The sequence below is a fragment of the Equus caballus genome, chromosome 9, assembly GCF_041296265.1.
Source record: "Equus caballus isolate H_3958 breed thoroughbred chromosome 9, TB-T2T, whole genome shotgun sequence".
NCBI classification, from domain to species: domain Eukaryota; kingdom Metazoa; phylum Chordata; class Mammalia; order Perissodactyla; family Equidae; genus Equus; species Equus caballus.
In genome coordinates this window covers 94,853,052-94,866,719 of record NC_091692.1, presented here as the reverse complement: position 1 = coordinate 94,866,719, position 13,668 = coordinate 94,853,052, and the positions used below count along the sequence as shown (strand labels likewise).

The following is a 13,668-nucleotide window of genomic DNA, read 5'->3' as shown; positions in this document are numbered from 1 at the left end:
CAGTTTTCCCCGTCACGACCCTCTGCTTTAGTGGACTCGTCTCCGGGTTTGTTTGCCAGATGAGCAGACAGCAGAATAATGAGTTCTGGTGGGATTTTATAACAACAGTGGACAAGGGGGGCCGGTAGTTTTTTTGAACACACTCTTGGTTCTTGATCAAGTGTGTTCCATGATAGAGTCGATGAGTTGCATCTATTCCTGGGAATGACTTTGGCTAACGTGGAAATTTTGGAAGGAGCTGAGATGTGACTCTTGCAGATACCTCCTGCTTTAAGAAGCCCCGTGTGGAAATGGAAGCTGATAGCCCACGCATTTGGATTTAGGGGTCCTGGGGGGGGTTTCCACATGCTACGGAAGTCAAGGCGGAATTCCTCTTCTTTGTGCAGGAACATGATCGAGCTGTCTTTTCTTTCGTTGTTTATGATAATTGTGTGGCATCAACAAATGGCAGCACACATTTCATTTAATGACTGGCCACCTATAAATTTGTGTATTGGATGTGTGGATTTCACAGGTGAGGTAGAAGTGAGAGAGAGGAGCATGACCTTTGACACCCCAGGTTTAGGTTTCTCTCCCCGTTTGCTCACTGTGTGACCCTGGTCTAGTATGGAACCTTCCTTAGCCTGTTTGTGCGTCTGTAAAGTGGGAATGGTGATATTCACTTCTTCCTAGAGTTGCTTTAAGTTGTAAATAATATTATAATGCCTGTAAAATGCTTACCATACTGCTCGGCACAATGGAAGTGTTCAGTATATGTGTCTGCCCCACTGGTCATGTGTCCAGGCGACAAAGGCAGCTCATGTTTGTTGAGGACCCGCCACAGACACTTTCTGAGGTTGTGAATTTGGTCATGTCCTTTACTTCCTATAACCCTGTCTGCTAAGTGCGGTTATCTCTGTTTACAGAGGAGGAGCTTCAGGCTAAAGAAGGGCTATGTAGTTTGTTCAAAGTCGGACCATAATTTCAGAGGTGAAGGGGCCTCTGGAAGGTGTGCTCGTTCGTGCTTTCCTTTGCTCACACGGTCCTTGCCCAAGGCTAGGCCCGATGTCAGCTGTCTGCTAGCCCTAGAATAGCCAGTGGGCGACAGGACAGACGCGGTCCTGTGCTGCTTGGGCTTACTGTCTGGAGGGGGAAGCAGGTACCAAGCAGATACACATAAAAATAAAGGATTGCAAACTGCCATCAGTTCTATAAAGGGAAGGAACATGCCTTGCCATGCAGAACTGCTGTGGTGGTGTTAACTCCGTGAAATATGTTCTGTTACCACGCAAAGAAGACAGAAGGCAAAGCGTCTCCGTTATCGGATAAACTGAAGCTCATTGATAGGACCTACTTCTAATTAGGCAGCCTGCTTGTTGCCAGCACTTCACTGGGTGTTGACAGATATCGGCCATAATCATCATGACAGCTTTGCTAAGTAGTTTCTTGTGCCCAGTTTTAGACATGAGGAAATTGAGGACACGGTTTGCTGTGTGCCCAGGATTACCTTGTAAATACCATCACTGGTCTTTAAGCCTAGTTTGTTATGACTCTAAAATCCAAGCTCTGTCAACTACATCATGTAGCTTCCCCAAAACAACCCAAATGACTGAAATTAATTTTCTTAATTAGTAGAAAATGGTAAGTGGCAATAAGAGAAAGTGGTAGCAAGGAATTGTTTGAAAAGCTAGGAAAAAGCCCAATACCTTACCGGATAGGAGCCCATACTGCAGGGTCGGCGTATACTTTACCCAACACCTATGCTTCCTGCAGACCTAATGGTCGCGAACGATCCCAAGCCATTTAAGAAGATTTTGGCTCATGATCCTATTGACAAGAACCTGCGAACTCTTTGTCCCTGGTTAATTTTCTCTTCAAAGCTATTTAAATTTTATGCAGGCTACTCTGTTCACATGTAAGAATAGCCTCTTTAAACTTCTTGATGCAGTTTCTTAATGAAGCTGTTGCTAAGGAAACCTAGCAAAAGCCTGGTAGATATGCACATAATAATTGTAACCTCAGAACTTTATGTCATTTTAAGCTTAAAATCAGAGCGATGAGGAGATTCAGGGAAGGCTTTTTAAGATAGAAGGGGGAAAGTGTAAGGAGGCAGCATAGATAGGACCGAAGCATTTCAGTCCTGGCCAGCGGGGCACCTGGCTTTCAGGATGGCATGTGGATGATTCATAGTTCTCACACAGAAAGAAACGGTTGGATGGGGACGGAGGAATGTCAAGTTTCTTACTGGAGAGGGTAAAAGAGAGAGGGAACTGAGAAATTTGTGTTTGAACAAGAGTTGGGGATATGGCATGATGCTCTTGTATATAGGAGAGAGGAGTTTTGTGGGACAGATACAAAAAAGAAATCTCTCTTGGTGAGAAGTCAAGCTGCAGAGAAACGAGCAAACTAGGCAGGCCTCTGCTGCCCAGCCCAACTTCAGATGAGATGCCGCCTGCAAAGCCTTGGGAGTCTGACTCAGGCCTTAAGCTGGAGCCCAGGACAGTGATGAAAGAGGGAGAGGCCAAATACCAGAGGAAAGGCCAGAGACTGGAGAACGAGCCCCAGGCGTGCGGTTGTTGTGTGAGGTGCTGAGAGGGACGCTCAGTGATGAGAATGATGTTTCAGGACTTCCCACGTGCAGTTGACACAGATATGTAACTCATGGGCATTGTGACTCTTGTAGCTCATCATCTTTTTCTTTTTGCTTTAGCTGTCGGGAACCTTAGAGCTGAATCTGTACTCTACCTTGAATAATTACATCTACTTCATGGCGTGCATTTTTGTGATTTACCCTTCCTCTGGTTTCATTTAACCAATCCTCATTTTCTCTTCACTCTCATTTTTGTCTTTTTGTTGTTGTTGTTGTTAAATTGTGTTTAAAAAGTTGATTTAGATCCTTTTTTAGAATGAGGCAGAATATAAATAAATGTGTAAACAGAGCATACCAGAGACACTTATTGCTTTTAGAAATTCTAAGCTATTTACTCTGGTAGTTACTTAAAAACAGAACTGAATATTAAAATGATGCATTTTTAATAAGCAAGTTTGGTAATGCATGCAGATTCTAGAGCAGGGACTGTCTCTTACTCATCTTTATAGTCACTGTGCCAAGCACAACACTCGTCAGAGACCAGGCACTTATTAATGTTGGTTGGATGAATGAAGTGGAGACAGCTGTGATGAATGCCTCATGTTGCAGCTCTCGTGAGTGTTGGCAACACTCCTCTGAGTGACGATGACAGCAGTGACTGTTTGTGGACGTGCATGGCATTGTACCTAGAGCTTTACGCCCATTTTTGCATTTAATCCTTGTGAGGAATCATTTTATATTTTTAATGTATAATACACTTTAGTTTTATTTTGGAAGATCTCAAACCTTTGGAAAAGTTGCAAGAGTAATACAATGAACACTTATATACCCTTCACCTAAAGGATAGTATTTGTCCTTCTGTGTCTGGCTTATTCACTTAGAGTAATGTTTTCAAGGTTCATCCATGTTGTAGCATGAATCAGTACTTCATTCTTTATAGGTTTAGTTTTTACATTTAGTTCTGTGATCCATTTTGAGTTGATTTTTGTTTATCATATGCAGTAAGGGTCCAAATTCGTTCTTTTGCGTGTGGATATCCAGTTTCCCAGCACTATTTGTTGAATAGGCTATTCTTTTCCCATTGAATGATCTTGGCACCCTTGTGGAAAATTGACTGTAAATGTAAATTTTTTTATTTTATTTTTAATTCTATCCCATTGATTTATATATCCGTACTTATGCCGGTACCACACTGACTTGACTAATATAGCTTTGTTGTAAATTTTGAAGTTGGGAAGTGTGAGTCTTCCAGCTTTGCTCTTCTTTTTCAAGATTGTTTTGGCTATTCTGGGTCTCTTGCACTTCCATATGAATTTTGGGATCAGCTTGTCAATTTCTCCAAAGAAGTCAGCTGGGATTTTGATAGGGAGTGTGTTGAATCTGGAGATCACTTTGGGGAGCTTTTTTTTTTTTTTGTTAAGATTTTATTTTTCCTTTTTCTCCCCAAACTCCCCCGGGACATAGTTGTGTATTTTTAGTTGTGGGTCCTTCCAGTTGTGGCATGTAGGGTGCCGCCTCAGCATGGGTTGATGAGCAGTGCCATGTGCGCCTAGGATCCAAACCAGCGAGACCCTGGGCCGCCCAAGCGGAGCACGCAAACTTAACCACTCGGCCATGGGGCTGGCCCCATGGAGTTTTGACATCTTAATATTGTCTTCTATTCCATGAACATGAGATGTCTTCCATATATGTAGGTCTTTTAAAATTTCTTTCAATAATATTTTGTAGTTTTCAGTGCATATCTTATACATTTTTATTAAATTTCTCTCTCATTATTTTATTCTTTTTAATGCTACTAAATAGAAAGGCTGAGCTTCTTGAGAGCATGACTATGTATCATTTATCTGTATATTTCTAGGATTTTATGCATAATACCAGATATATATTTGTTAAATGACTCTATTCACAACTGTCCTCCCAACCCCCAATTTTATAATTAAGAAACTGAGACTTAGATTAAGCTACTTGAAAATGTGTGTTAAAGTGGGAAATCAGACCCTTGGTGGGGCACTGTGCAGATGACCTTGAGAGCTTATTCAAGATGGCTTCATCTTAATTTCTTTAAAAAAATCATTTGAATGTGTTTAGTCAGATGCTTTAAGAAGACGCCCTTTTGGTGCATAGCATAGGTAGGGCTGTCAGTTTCAAAATAGTAAGAGTGTTGTACTCGAAAACTAATTTGTGTTAATCTTTGAAGAGATTTATGTTTAGGGAGCTTTGACTACATAACAACTGTCTTTATTAAATGACTGTGACTGTAAATGATCAAACAACATTTATGAGAATAAGAGCACTTTCCCCCTTGATAGTTTTGGTTGGCTCAGCTGTCACTGAAGCCACCACTTGACATTATCTGTTGTGTTCATAGTGACATGCTAAAATGCGCTGACTAAATATTTTGCTAGTAGTCTGTTGAAACAGAGCCATAGGCACTGTTTTAAGGTTCCTTGAATGGAATATATTCTTATTGATAGCTACCACTTACTGAGTGCTTACCACATCATGGGAACTGTTCCCAGCCTTTTGTGTATATAATTTCTCATAAAACCTCACAAACATCTTTATTATTCCTACTTTACAGATGAGGAAAGTGAGATTAGGTCTTTTCTCTTTTTGGAGGAGTTCATTGTCAATGGATGGAAGTCATAAGGAAAACGATTTTGGTTCATCCTATGAAAACAGTTTTCTGAGAGTCAGCATTGGATCACTGAAGTGACGGTCAAGGAGGGTGATGATTGTGACCATTGTTTGGTTGAGATTTTTATGGTACAGTATTCCCAGATGAGAGACCAGTGCTATACAAAATTAGCATCCTAGTCCAAGGAGACAGCAAGCGTAAAGCTTGGTGGTGGGAGAGACTGTGGCTGCTCAGAGAACCTGAGGCACAGAGAGCTGGCCAGGGCAGGAGTGCATGAGATGCACTGGGGAGGTGGCAGGAAACAGACTTGCAGGCCTTGTAGGCTGTATCAGTCTCTCTTGGGCTTTATCCTAAGAGCAATGTACAGTCTTTGAAGGATTTTAAGTAGGTGAGTCACATGCTTTAAAAGATCACTCTTGTGCTTGTAGAATGCTTGGAAACATTTGGAAGTCTAGGCAAGAGGTGATGTGGTGACTTAGACTAGAGTGGCTATGAGGTGTAGCAGTCATGTGGGTTTTTAATCCCAGCTTTGCCACTCAGTAGCTGTGTGACTTCGGATGACTCACTTCAGGAAACTGAAACAACAGAATTTATCTAATCAATTGGGATGATAATGCACCTGCTTCCCAAGATTCTTGTGCAGATTCAACGAGATACTATATATACGATGTGTAGCGTGGTACCTGGCACAAAGTGAGTATCCAGTGAGTGTTAGTGAATAGCTATTAGGGAAGGTAAAATCGATAGGACTCGGTGACTGGTCAGACATAGGCTACAAGGGAGAGGAAGGTCCAGGGATGACTCTGAGCTCTGGGAGTGTGCCAGTGGATGCAAGGCGACATTGCTGCCTGACACAGGGAACCCTGGAGGAGGACAGCAGTGGGAGCAATACCGTGAGTTCAGCTTTGTGCAGGTGGAGTTTGAGGTGCCTTTGGAACATCCAAGTGAAGTGTCTCGAGCAAGCTGGATGCACAGATGTGGAGCTCACCAAGGTCTCTTCCCAAGCTGTGCATTTTCATGTAATCTTTGATCTCTGAGGACCCCCAAGGTATTGATTGCTGAAAGTGAAGACATACTTATAATATGAATGAATACTATTATCATCTCTGTCATTAAAACTCACATTTCTTTATTCTTTTAAAAAATCTGTATTGAGGTCACACTGGTTTATAGCATCATATAAATTTCAGGTGTACATCATTATATTTTGACTTCTGTATAGACTGCATCGTGTTCACTACCAGAAGTCCAGTTGCCAGCTGTCACCATATATGTGTGCCCCTTTACCCCTTTGGCCCTCCCCTCTCCACATTTCATTATTCTTTATTCATCACTTATTAAGTAATTAGATACTTACAGATTAAGTAATTAGATGCTTTATTGAGTATTTACTTTGTATGGCCCTCTCTTGGACTCAGGTTCCACAATAAAGAGCCAGCAAATCCACCTTTTTTTCCAGGAAGGAGACACATTTAGTTGGTAATCTTCTGTAACTAGCTATACTTAGAATTTTAGTTTTTTGTTCTAATCGATTCTATTTTACATTGACCATTTTCTGACAAGAGAGGCATCTTATCTCATGTCACGTTTGCATTAGGTGCTTCTGAGAATTGCTGATTTCATCCACAGTGTAGGTGTTTTATTAAACTTGTAGATTGTTTTCTCATTATTCTAGCTTTGCCTCTTTGTTAATTTTTTATGCCGCTCTAAGGCTCTATCCTATTTGAGGCCTTAATTATTTTTTTAATTAAGAAAATGTCTGTTAATAGTTAAAGAAGAAACAGAAAAATTTTAAATAATACATAAGTTTAGAAGATAACTAGTGTTCTTTCTGTTTTGGCAATATGGTGGTCTAGAAACTCTGAAAAGCCCTCTTTGCACAAGTTGCTTAAAAATGCTGATTAAGAGATAAAACCTATTTTCCCCGTTTTTCAAAATGCATAGCGAGAAAGTAAAGGGAAATCCTCAGAGGCCAAAACAAGCAGAAGACAGGAATTCTGGAAGGTAAGGGAGCCTCGGAAGCTGGCACACGCCTCCTGGTTCTGACAACACAGTTGTAAGTGCACAGGTGGGAGGGCTAGGAGGTGAGCCTTAGGCCTGTCCACACTGGGAGCTGGATGGCAACCCATATGGAAAGCCAAGACGCCCCAAAGGAGCCGTGTTTAGTAAAAGGGTGAACAAGAAAAAATCTTACGCCTCAAAACAAGAAAATAAGGAAATTCTTAATCTTGTTGGAAGGAAAGAAAACCATCCCAACTGAGGGATTTATTTAAAGTTGTCCTAACATGAGAGTGACCACAAACTCCTGGCAGAAAAATTTAAATCCTCCTGGAATGAGAAGTTATGTTTTGAATGAATCAATGAGCATTCAATATGGAAAAGGCCCGCGGAGGCTTCTGGATCAAGATGGCAGACCCAAAACTCACCAGTCTTTCCTCTCCCAAGGTCTCATTTAAATATCCTGAACGATTTTTAAAGCAAAGAAGCCATAATCATAAATATATCTGTTGAGATTACAATGTGCTAGGAATTCAGAGGTGAGTATACAACGGTCTCCTCTTTTTTTTTTTCATTGAGTTCATAATAGTTTACATCAATGTGAGATTTCACTTGTTCCTTATTTCTTGACTGTCACCACATAAGTGCTCCCCTTCACCCCCTGTGCCCTCCCTACTCCCCTTCCCCTGGTAACCACTGAACTGTTTTCTTTGTCCCAGTACTTGTTTATATTCCACATATGAGTGAAATCATCTGGTGTTTGTCTTTCTCAGACTGGCTTATTTCGCTTAGCATAATTCCCTCTAGGTCCTTCCATGTTGTTGCAAATGGAATGAATTTGTTCTTTTTTCTGGCTGAGTAGTATTCCATTGTATATATACACACCACATCTTCTTTATCCAATCATCGGTCGATGGGCCAACAGTCTCCTCTTTTATTAAGCTTGCCTTGTATTTGTGGAGACAAATCTGTGGTGGTTCCTGAGCTTAGTGGAGGGAGGCATTAGTCTGTTGCAGTCAGGCAGGAGAGGACATGAAGAAAGCAGTGATGAGTGGGTGATATTTTAGCTGTGTATGGTCTATTTAGTTGGCGTTTTTTTCCATTTTTCCAGATTCTCTCTCTCTCTTTTTAAATTATTTTATTGAGATCACATTGGTTTATAACATGTAAATTTCAGGTACACATCATTATATTTTGGCTTCTGTATAGACTGCATGGTATTCACCACAAGTTGGCTTTTAATTTCAGGCTCCATGAATTGTCATTGGAGGGAATAGATTTTATGGAGGATAGACTTAAAGAACCTCAGGACTCCTCAGAATGGAAAGATGAACGTCAAAAAACATGTAGTCAGTTTGTGGAGTCATAGAGGTACACATAAACTTGCTCACTCACTAAGCCCAAAGATGGTAACAGTAGGCTGCGCTTCTTGAGGCCAGAGGAGTTGGTTTTTAAGGTCCTCCAAGAATGAATCCAAGGGAACTGGGAGATCAGGAGTCAGGCTTTGACTGTGCTCTGACTACCACTTTTGGATGGTATGCTCCCCAAAGCTATTGACTGTGTATAAAGTTTCATCTCTTTCAATGCTTGTCAAGGTGTTGAGCACACGGTGGACTCACCTAGTAGTCTAGGCGCCTTGTAGGTACCTGCTAAGAGTGTGGAGCACAACTGCCTCTGCGTCATCCGTCTTTCCATCCGTCTTCTTCCTTGGCACTGGGAACACGGCAGAGTAATTCCTTATTGGCTTGTCTGTCTCCTCCACAACCTTGTAAACCATTGGGGGCCCAGGTCTTATTTAACTCTGTTTTTTTTTTCTTTCATCCTTCCCTTTGAATGCTTAAAACTGAAAGTGGATCCAATTACTTTAGCAGATGCTTTTAAAAGAGAGGTCCTTGGCACACACCTTGTGACCCCTGCTTTGGGAGGTAGGGAAGAAAGTTACGTTCAGTCCGAACTTTTTGGACACATATATGTGGAAATTTTGTGTAATTTTGAATGTATATTTTCTCTCTGTATAATCATGGCTGGAAATAAATGTAGAGAGGAACAGAATGTGTTTTCCATACTTGACAGTGTATGGTCTCCGCAGTTTTCCGTCTTGCTTTTTCCCATCGTCGCTGGAGTGCTATCGCCAGGCTGTCCCAAATTGTCTACCACTGCCTTGTTTTTCGCATCACTTGTGGCTGTGGTGTTTGAGAAGGCCGATGGCTGTTGAGGCATTTTCTGGAGCATCTCTGGCTGGCTAATTTGAGATTAGCCCCTGTGACTGCAAAGGCATTAATTAACAATTATATTTCCATTTCTTGAACACTCACTGGGAGTTTTAGGCCTATGCTATCTGTACACATTATTTCATTTAGTCTTCCCAGCAATCATAGTTAGATTTTATTATCCTCATCAATAAGGAGAGTACCAAAGCTAGTAATGTGTGGATTTGGGACTGGAACTCAGGTCCTTCTGATTCCTGTCAGTGTTCCCTCCCTATACCATTCTGCCAGATAGCCAGGGGACTCTTCCTCTGTCTTGAGTTTCTTGGTAATGTTACCACTTTCCTTCTTTTTAGTAGAAGAAAATAAGTCTAAACTTACTTTCGACTTAGAACTAGAATGACGAATTAACATTTGACTTCCCCAGAGAGTCCATCTTGTGAGTAGAGCTACTCGAGTAGACTTTGAGCCACTTCCCTTGGAACTTCGTGGAAATGTCTGGGCCCTGGGCTCAGCCTTTGTGACCTTGCAGCCAACTGAAAAATTAGAGCCAAAGACGTGCTGATTGATACTCCCTAAGAGAGCAGCAGGTTGGAATGAATTTGGGATTTGATTTTGTTTCTGAGTTTTATGAGGATCTTGGCCTAGAATTTTTCCTGGGACCGTTTTCTAGTCCCCAGATTCCTGGCTGTGGGTATCTGTGCTCACCTAACATGGGCTTGGTCCTGAGGCCCACAGGGCCTGCGGCTGGTGAGGAGCTTTTTAGTCAAGTGTCTGCCTGGGGCTCTGAAGCCATTGTGCCCAAGCATTTCCATTAAGAGGATCTTTTAGGGCTTGAAGTGATTGCAATTCCACTTGTAATATAGTATTTATCATTTGGCTTGTCATTACATTCAAATGCTTTAAGACGAATGAAAGAGTATGTCACTGGTCAGCGTATTACAACCTTTCATCTTCAGTAGGGTCTATGAAGCAGTCAGTGGGAACTCTGAGGGAGTGGAGGCCAGGGCTGGTGCTCTTGGCCTGGCTGTCACCTTTCTTTAGATGGCAGCCTCACTGAGGGCACTGGCTGAGATCACTATTTGTGTTTTCTTCCCCAAGCTCTTCTATCATATTTAGCCCACAGGTCTGGGAGTGTCCAGGTTTGTGATGAAGGCATCAAGCACTCCCGCCTCTCCTGTGTAGATCTCCTCAGTCCTCTGCCCATGGCTGGCGTCTCGCTGCACGGGAATCCCTCTGCACCTGAGCTGTCCGCTCCTGCAAAGCAGAGGCTGCGTCCTCCTCAAATCTCAACATCCACGGATCCTAGACCTAGACAGAAAGCCTGTAGAAGAAAACATAGGCGAATATGTTTGCAACCTCGGGGTAGGCACAGGTTTCTTAGGCAAGGTTGTAGAGAGCGTTAACCATAGAAGAAAAAATTGATAAATTGAGCTACTTCACAATTTTTGCTTATCAAAAGACTCCCTTAGGAAAATAAATGAGCAGCAGAGTGGGGGAAAATATTTTCAAAGCATATATGACTAAAGATTTACATTCAGAATATATAAAGAACTCCTACAACTCAATAATAAGACAAATGAAGTAGTTTAAAAAACGATCAGAAAATTTGAACAAACGCTTTGCAAAGGAAGATACACAAGTGGCCAGTAATCATGTGAAAAAATGTTCCATATCATTAGTTATCAGGGAAATGCAAATTAAAGCCGCCAGAATGGCTAAAACGAAAAAGACTGATAACATCAAAGGTGAGCATGTGGCCCAGCAGTGACTCTCATACATTGTTGGTGTGAGTGTAGAATGGTGGCACTGCTGTACAGAAGGCCTGCAGTCCTCTGGGCCGGGGCGGGAGTGGGCAGAGACTAAGCATGAACACGAACAATGTAGGAGAAGAGAGAAATGGCATGATAGAGTGCAGAGTGGCTATGAGAATTTAGAGAAAGAAGCGGCAACTTACAGTGAAGGGCATCAGGACTAACTTGGCGAGGTGGCCTTGGAATGGATCTTTGCAGGAGGAGTCGGCCCTGGAGCTATGGGGTGGGAAGAGGAGCCCTAAGGAGAGAGATGACAAACTGGGAGCTGAAGGGGGAAGACACATGTATCCTGCCTACTTGTTTTTCCATTCTGCCTAGAATATCCTCGCATAGTTGATTCCTTTCTGTTCCCTATCTAAGGGAGAGTCTGCTCTCATAGTACATTTCATTGCACTTAGAGTAACAATTTTATTTCTTTGTTCACTTATTGCCATCGTCTCCCCCCGCCCCCCGCCCCGGTTCTAAGTGGGACTTAGAGGTCAGGAGCTTGTCTGTTACTAGCATGGAAGCCTCCCGAGGGCAGGAGTCCTGGCCTGGTTTGTTCTCTGCTATATCTCCAACCACAATATTGGTGGCCGCAGAGAAGGCATTCAATAAACACGTGTTGGTAGAAAGAGAAAACCAGTGAAGTAGAGTGGTTGCATTTGGTGAGGTCATAGGTAGGCAGTGGGGCCTAGAGTTACAAGGGCGCATTGGGGCGACCTCAACAGGTCCTGGTGTGTAGAAGGCATGTGGCCTCCATGGTGTAGTGCTGAAGGGTTTCTGAGTGTTCTGAGATGGAAGTGATAGGCTCTGAACTGTGCTTCAAGAATATTGGTCTGGCAGCTGCATGTGGATGGATTAGGGAAGGCAGAGAAAGGTGGTAAGTCTTCCAGGTGAGAGCTAATAAGGGCCCAAGTGAGGGCATGGCAGGAGCGTGGAGGAAAGGGATGGCTGGGAGGGACTGAAGAGCGCTGATTGGCAGGGCTTCCAAACTATGCTCTGTACTCACAGAACTGTCTGGGAAGCAGATTTATTGTCAAGGGCGGGAGAGGCAGAGAACTGCTTCCTCAAGTAGTGTAGCCTTGAGCAACAGGGTGGCTTCTGGCCATCCTTCCTCTCTAGAGGTAGCTGTGGGCGCCAAACAGTAAGCAGAGCCCCAACCCAAGCCCAGGTCTTGACTCTGACGCTCCTGGGTTGTGTGGTTTTGCACAGTCCATGGATACCTCTCTGAGCTTCCAGTTTCCCTCCTGTTCTAAAACTTATTCTAAGACAAGTCTTAAAGTCTTAAGTCTAAGTTAGGTATTGTTATTATTAACGATTCATATCTAGTTACATGGTTCTACATATTTTCTGTTTTGAGAAGTTTTGTGTTTGATGAAAGTCCCTGCCAAAATCCTAGTGTCTGGGTGAACTGTTATTCCTTTTCTTTTCTTTTGCTAAGGAAGTTAAAGTAGATGTCTTATGTGATATGTAGCAGATACCTTTGTTCCAGAGAATATGGGCCTTCTTAGTAAAAGGGCAGGATGAGCTTGGAGAGATGGGGCTCGTAAAAGGTTGTGGAACATCCGCGTAAAGCCGCCTCAGTGCTTTTCCTCGTACCGTCCTTCACGGTGCCGTAACTCGCCTCTCCTTCCCTGGGTCTTTCATCATGTCTTTGTTTTATGAAAAAGCTTTTTTTCATATGTTTCCTTTGTCATTTTTAAGTTTCTTTCAAAAGGTTTTCACTTTCTTTCTGTGCTTCAGCTTTCCGAAGAAGAGAAAATTCAGCGATACAGCATCCTCTCTGAGCTCTATGAGTTGATCGGCTTCCACCGCAAGTCGGCGTTCTTCAAGCGCGTGGCTGCTATGCAGTGCGTGGCCCCGAGCATCTCGGAGCCTGGGTGGAGGGCCTGCTACAAACTCCTCCTGGAGACGCTTCCCGGCTACAGTCTGTCCCTGGATCCAAAAGACTTCAACAAAGGTACTAAAAGCCTCTTGCTGGAACCAAAGTGTCGCTTTAATTCAGTTATCCGTGTGTTGTTTGAGCACTGCTCTACATGTCACGCACTGTAATTGGTGCTGGGGTTCAAAGATGACTGAAGCCCTGTCGTGCACCTGGGTACTTACGATAATAAAATTACAGCCAAAAGTAGTAGAGCTTTGCTTGGGGGCTGGCATTCTTAAATCTTTAGCAGTGCAAGTCGGAAATCTCCCCTGAGCTCATTGCCATGGTGTATCATCCACAAAACCTTAAATACCTAGTGAATTTTACTTATCTTATGAAATCTAGCCAAGTTAGCAGAAATCAATCAAGCCAGAATAAATATCCTTGGGTGTATGTGTATACATATAGGTATGCATTTGGTGATAAATCCTTACTCTGAAATATTAATGCAGGCTAGTACATATTAAAAATAAAACTATAAATCTAATAACAAGTATACACAAATGTAATGCCCAGTATCAGGCAAAGTCTGACTA

General features: G+C 42.6%; 1 protein-coding gene across 9 annotated transcripts in view; it reads left to right on the top strand.

Annotated features, from left to right (window-relative positions):
• Positions 1-13,668, top strand: part of TRAPPC9 (trafficking protein particle complex subunit 9) — a 622,816-nt gene that overhangs the window by 61,932 nt on the left and 547,216 nt on the right. For all 9 annotated transcript variants that reach the window (XM_005613305.3, XM_005613304.4, XM_005613301.4 and 6 more), the window contains one exon: positions 12,952-13,168. In XM_005613305.3, the coding sequence (XP_005613362.1) occupies positions 12,952-13,168 (217 nt within the window). The remainder of the gene's footprint in view (positions 1-12,951; positions 13,169-13,668) is intronic.